Source organism: Piliocolobus tephrosceles, chromosome 4 (genome assembly GCF_002776525.5).
Source record: "Piliocolobus tephrosceles isolate RC106 chromosome 4, ASM277652v3, whole genome shotgun sequence".
Classification (NCBI taxonomy): Eukaryota; Metazoa; Chordata; class Mammalia; order Primates; family Cercopithecidae; genus Piliocolobus; species Piliocolobus tephrosceles.
This window is the reverse complement of record NC_045437.1, coordinates 112,629,801-112,635,807: the sequence shown is the minus strand read 5'-3', so window position 1 is coordinate 112,635,807 and position 6,007 is coordinate 112,629,801. Positions and strand designations below refer to the sequence as shown.

The 6,007-nt window shown below is 52.8% G+C and overlaps 1 protein-coding gene across 1 annotated transcript in view; it reads right to left on the bottom strand.

The window, feature by feature from the left end:
• Positions 1 to 4,712: 4,712 nt before the first annotated feature.
• Positions 4,713 to 6,007, bottom strand: part of COL23A1 (collagen type XXIII alpha 1 chain) — a 79,618-nt gene continuing 78,323 nt past the window's right edge. The window contains exon 29 of the mRNA XM_023193693.1: positions 4,713 to 5,780. Within this exon, the coding sequence (XP_023049461.1) occupies positions 5,778 to 5,780 (3 nt within the window). The 3' untranslated portion in view covers positions 4,713 to 5,777. The remainder of the gene's footprint in view (positions 5,781 to 6,007) is intronic.

The following is a 6,007-nucleotide window of genomic DNA, read 5'->3' as shown; positions in this document are numbered from 1 at the left end:
CGGCTTCCCTTCCGGGAAAGCGTCCCGTACGACCCCGCCCCTGCTCCTGGGGCCTAGGCGGGGCTCGGAGCTACCGCAGGCCTCCTTGGGCCAGACTCGGTCTTTGAGTCAGCTTGGGCATTAAATGGGATCAGCTGTGAGGCCTAAGTGCGAGTATGTGACTGGTAGCTCACCCGGGGCCGGGTACTGTGGTACATGTGCATGACCCTGAAGCCCAGAAAGGGAAAAGGTTTTGTTGTCAGACACGTAGCAAGGCTGCAGAGGCTGGACTCCTACTGAGGACTTCTTGACTCCCAGCCCAGGGAGTGAAGAAAAAGCGTCCCAAGGGGCTGGGATGTGAGAGAAGCCCCCTCCTGGGGTGGGGCACTGGAACTTTCTGCCTTGAAGAACCCTGGAACACGGGCCTGGGACTGCAGCCGGTGTGGGCTGGGGCAGGGGAGGCTCCTGATTGTCCCTCCTTTTCTGTCCACATCTTCATGATTCCCAGGCCTCTGCTTCACTCCCTCATTGCTGATTTCTTCTCTTCCCAATACGGTTGTAAGATGCTTAAGGAATTTATTTTTTAAATTTTATTGAACTCCTGACCTCAGATGATCCACCTGCCTTGGCCTCCCAAAGTGCTGGGATTACAGGCGTGAGACACCGCGCCTGGCCACTTAAGGCATTTATTAAAGAACATTTGGAGTTCCTTTTTTCTTTATTGTGTAAAATATACATAACAAAATTTACAATTTTAACCATTTTTAAGTATACAATTCAGTGGCAAAAGTACGTTCACATCGTTGTGCAGCCATCACCACCATCCATGCAACAGGACTTTTTCATCTTCCCTAATAGAATGGAGTTTCTTTCTTTTTTTTTTTTTTTGTATTTTTAGTAGAGACGGGGTTTCACCGTGTTAGCCAGGATGGTCTCGATCTCCTGACCTCGTGATCCGCCCGTCTCGGCCTCCCAAAGTGCTGGGATTGGAGTATCTTATTTTTAACTGTAAAGCTGAATTGAATATTTTACATGATTTTTGGAAAACATTCTTCCCAAATTAACTGAGAGGTTAACTGCTTGTGGTATTTTTTTTTTTTTTTTTTTTTTTTAAGAGGGTCTCACTCTGTTGTTCAGGCTGGAGTGCAGTATTGCAATCTCTATCTCCCTGGGCTCATGTGATCCTCCCATCTCAGCCTCCCAAGTACCTGCTACTACAGGTGCACGCCACCATGCCCAGCCTGTACTTCGTTTCTGAGGATCAAGGCCTCACAGACCCTGTGTGTGTGTGAGTGGGACCGTGGTCACCATTTTCTTAGTGGATTGGCTCCTCCTCATTAGTAGAGAGACCTATGATGCCTCCATGCCCTGCAGTTCCAGCTTTTAAAGTGGTGTGTGTGTTTGTGTGTGAGTCCTATTGGGGTCCACCTTTCAGCCCTGTCTTGCAGCTAAAACTCCAGCCACAACTGTGGCCCTGTGCAGCTGAGAGAAATCAGGTTGGCTCAGGGGCTTTTCCTGCTTTAAGGCAGAGGGTGAGAAGGCTGTAGCTGGGCCCAGCTAACATCTCACCTGCTCCTGGGTCAAGAGGTGATACAGTTGGAGGTCAGACCAGGCTGAGCCATTTCCTGGGCCAGGAGTATCTTATAGCATGGCACAGGACACCACCAGGAGGCCTCACCTTCTTCCTGCTCAGAAAAGCCCACTCCTTGACTCTGGCCCCGTGGCAAGCAATCATCTGTCCTTTATCTCATGCCTGGCCCTCTAGGCAATGTTGGAGACCAACAGGGTAGGGGATGGAAGTGGCTGAGCCAGGACTTGAACCCAGGGCATGGTGTTTCTCAGCAGCGTTGGCACCAGCATTCTTGTTGAGATGATTTGTCATTGGGTAGGCTTGTCCTATGCATTTTAGGTGTTTGCTATCCCTGGCCCTGCCCCCTGAATGCCAGGGTGTCCTGCAATCATTGTGATAACCAAAAGCATCCCATGAATTTCTAGTGGTCTCCTAGGGACCAGGAGGAAAGAGACCTGGGTAAGTCCACTTCAGATTCAGCTATAAAAAGGGATAGTTATCCTTGTGGTTAGTTTAGCTGTCGTGGGACACAGCAGGACTCAGTAAATGTACTTCTCTCTCTTCCAGAAAGGGGTACCTTGAGGCTCTACTGCCTTTCTTGGCAGGAGGCCTGAGGCCCCCCAGTCCTTGAGGCTCAGCTGTGAAGCAGGGTGCTCCCCAGTGTCTCAGATGGAACCTTGAACAAATCACTGATTCCTCTACTGCCTCTGTGCTCACTCTGGGAGCTTTGAGGACTCAGCAGACTCTAAATGTTTAAGCTTGCAGCTGACAAGTTTACAGGCATTAGGATACAAGGTATGAGACCGCAAGGGGGCAGCAGTGGGCCAAGAATGCCCCATCCTGCCCAAAGGAGCAGGAGACACCCCCTCAGAAGACTGGGGAAGTAGGGGAACGCGTGGCTTCTACCCCCACGAGGATCTACCTGCCAACCACCCAGCCTCATGGAGCTGCCTATCAGATTCCATGCTCTGCCAGACAAGCTTCGGGAGGACGAATTAGAGGACAAACCCAAGAGCCTAGGTGCAGTCCCAAGCCTGCCACTATGTCCTGGCTGTGCATCCCTGGCCAGGTGACTACCCTTTCTGAGCCTCAGTTTTCGCCTATGTCAAATGGAAATAGCGACACCTGTCACACAAGCCCTGGGCTTCGCAGGGCTGGTGAGGGGATCAAGTGAGGTTCCTGGATGGAGGGAGGAGGGAACTGTGAAGTGTAGCATGCAGGTGGTAAGGCTATGCTGAAACTCCAGAGGAGGCGTGGACACCCAGTGACCTCCATCAGTCATCACAGCCCCACTGTGTTTCTCTTCCTTTTCCTACTACTGGCTTCTCTGCTGACTCAGACAACTGGCTGAGTGATGTGGCCTGCCACTTACTGCCAGTTCCTTAGGGAGAGGCAGGGGACTCCCTAAGGAGGAGGGGACTGGATATATCCCTCCCTCCTTAGCCAGTGTGTGGCCGAGCCTCTTCTGCTTAGCAAGGCCATGTCACAGAAGTCTGAGGGGGACCGCCCATATTGTGGCCTGCCCTAGGCCTCAGTCCTTGGAGACTCAGATGCCGTCAGTGCAATACACCAGCACTGTCAGAGACACCATCACTGCAGACCCTTCTTTTTTTTTTTTTTTGAGACGGAGTTTCGCTCTTGTTGCCCAGGCTGGAGGGCAATGGTGCGATCTCAGCTCACCACACCTCTGCCTCCCGGTTTCAAGCGATTCTTCTGCCTCAGCCTCCCGAGTAGCTGGGATGACAGGCATGAGCCACCACGCCCGGCTAATTTCGTGTTTTTAGTAGAGACGGGGTTTTTCCATGTTGGTCAGGCTGGTCTCGAACTCCCGACCTCAGGTGATCCGCCCGCCTCAGCCTCCTAAAGTGCTGGGATTACAGCCGTGAGCCACCACGCCCAGCCCATGGCCCTTCTGGTCTAGGCCACCCTGGGTTTGCTTGGTTTTGTCATCTGTAAGAGGGTTTCTCTCTTAGGGTTGTTATAGGGACCAGCTGTGGTGAGAAGTGGGAACACTTTGCAGGACTGTGGCCCTTGCTCAGCAGCCTTGGAGTCAGCAGAGATGAAAATCAGAACCGAGGGTGCTTCTGGGTGAGGGACACACCCTACATTCTTCGCATACTCTGCACTGGATCCTCACGGAACCACAATCTGAGTGCTAAGCAGTGCCCTGTCATTTCACAGCTGAGGTGGCACTTTGCATTTTTTCAGAGGGGGCTGCAACAAGATCTACAATTCCACATTTTCTCCTTGAAATATGATGTTGACACTTTCCCGTGGAGAGGTGGGGTCTAATTCTCCTTCCTCCACCCTTTCAGAAAGTGACACCACGTGACTTCTGAGACTTGGCCCTAAAAGGTGACACAGCTTCCAACTGGCTGACCTGGGACAGTCACTTTTGGAATCCAGCCACCAAGTGGGAGGCAGCCTGGGTCACATGGAGAGGCCACAAATAAGTATTTGCCATCTGAGGTCCCTGCTATAGCCAGCAGCAACCACCATGTGAGAGTTTGAGTGAGAAGCACCCACACTGAGCTCATTAACCACAGACTGTACAAGAGAAATTGAATTTTTTTTTTTTTTAAAGAGAGGAATTTCTCTACGTTGCTCAGGCTGATCTTTAACTTCTGGGCTCAGGCAGTTCTCCCGCTTCAGCCTGCCCAGCAGCTAGGACCACAGGCATGCATTAACCCAGCCTACTAGTGTGAATTCTTTACTTTTGGTAGAGATGGAGTTTCACTATGCTGCCAGCCCGGTCTAGAACTCCTGGGCTCAAGTGATCCTCTAACCTTGCCCTCCCAAAGTATTGGGATTAAAAGCATGAGCTGCTGTATCTGGCCAAAATGACCATTGTTTTAAGGCAACAAGCTTTGGAGAGATTTGTTATCCAGCAGTCTGGTAACCGCAATAGAGGAGCACACAGGGGCTCAGTTTGACAGGTAGTGACTTGCCGGAAGACTCAGCTGATGTGTGGCAGGACCAGGCCAAGAATCTGTGTCTTCCGAGCTCCAAATCCCATCTTTGCCCTGACTCTGAACTTCCTCCTTTGGTTTCTGGGATGGCTCTTACTCAGGGAGAGTCCCCTTTTCCCTCCCCACCCAGCAGTGGCCAGGATGAAACCACAGCCAGAGGTGCCCCAGGGACAGTCCGCAAGGACAGGCACACCCAGACACACACTTGTGGTTTATTACACACAGTGATCTCCATCTACAGAGAAACGGAAGGCAAGCAGCCAGGATGGAGCTGGTTGCTGGGAATACTTGCTGGAGGTGGAAAAGCCTCTCGTCAGAGCGTGGGTGGGTCTGGTGGCAGGCCCTTTGCTCAGGACAGCTGCGAACCAGCCCTGAGGTTTGCTTTGCCTACACAACCCATCTAGAGAGCCATTTTTGGCCAGAGTTCTGGGTGACAGACTTGGGGCCAGTGAGACCCAGACTCTGAGTGGCAGGCCTCCTCCCTGGGCCAGGCCATGTCCCGTCTTGTCTCTCTCTGGGTGATATGGAAACAGACACAGGAAGGAGCAGTCAGTCCAGCCTGGGCCCCTCCATCCCCGACACTCTGCTCACTGGAGCTAGGTCCACATCACAGCGATCACAGAGCTCAGCCACTACTTCTGGCCAGAGGACATGTGTTTTCAGGGCAGGCTGGCCGCCTGAGGCCGACTGAATGCAGTAGGAGCTCGACCCTCTTGGGGGATTTTCACTCACTGCTCCCCGGGCCCAGCTGCAAGTGCTGGGCGAGTCTTGTCCAGGGGCCAAGTCTTGTCCAACTGTAGAGGCAGCTGGTTGTGGTTGAGTTTGGAGGCTGGTGAGGCCAGGAGCAGCAGCAGCCGCTGTTCCACCCCTGGGTCTTCTTGGATAGGGTGTGTCCCAGGGACTCCAGAGTGTTTGGGGGCAGGTTCTTACACAGCTCAGAGTCTGCTGATCAGGTGACTGAAGGCCCAATGTAGCATCTTTCTAGCCTTGCCCGAGCCAGGTGCTTCTACCTTCATCTCCTTCCTGGGAAAGCCCAGGCCCAAGGGTGCCCCTCAGGTATACATCTCCCGGGGCTGGCCAGTCCACTTTCCAGGAGCTTCACATGCCAGTGGCTCTGGGGCTGGGTGGGCACACTCTCGAATGTTAAAAGGCCACAGGTAGCGCATTCCGTGAAAAAAGATCAATATATTACTGTTTTGTTTTTACAAAAATTAAAAATGTCCACACAGATCTGTACAGGTGTGAGCTGGGCCTGTGGGTCACTGGAAGAGGAGGAAGAGACTGAAGGTGATGAGAAGCCCGAGAGGCCCTGCCCCCATCCAGGCCACCTTGCTCTGGCATCCCCCATGCTGCTCATTTCCTCGGTAACAGGTGCAGACCCCTCCTCTCTTCCCTCCCCCCCACTCCCTCTCCGTGGGCCGGTTTGGACAATATCCCAGGAGGCATTGATGGCTTTGCTCTGCCTGGGTCAGTTGAGTCCATGTGACCC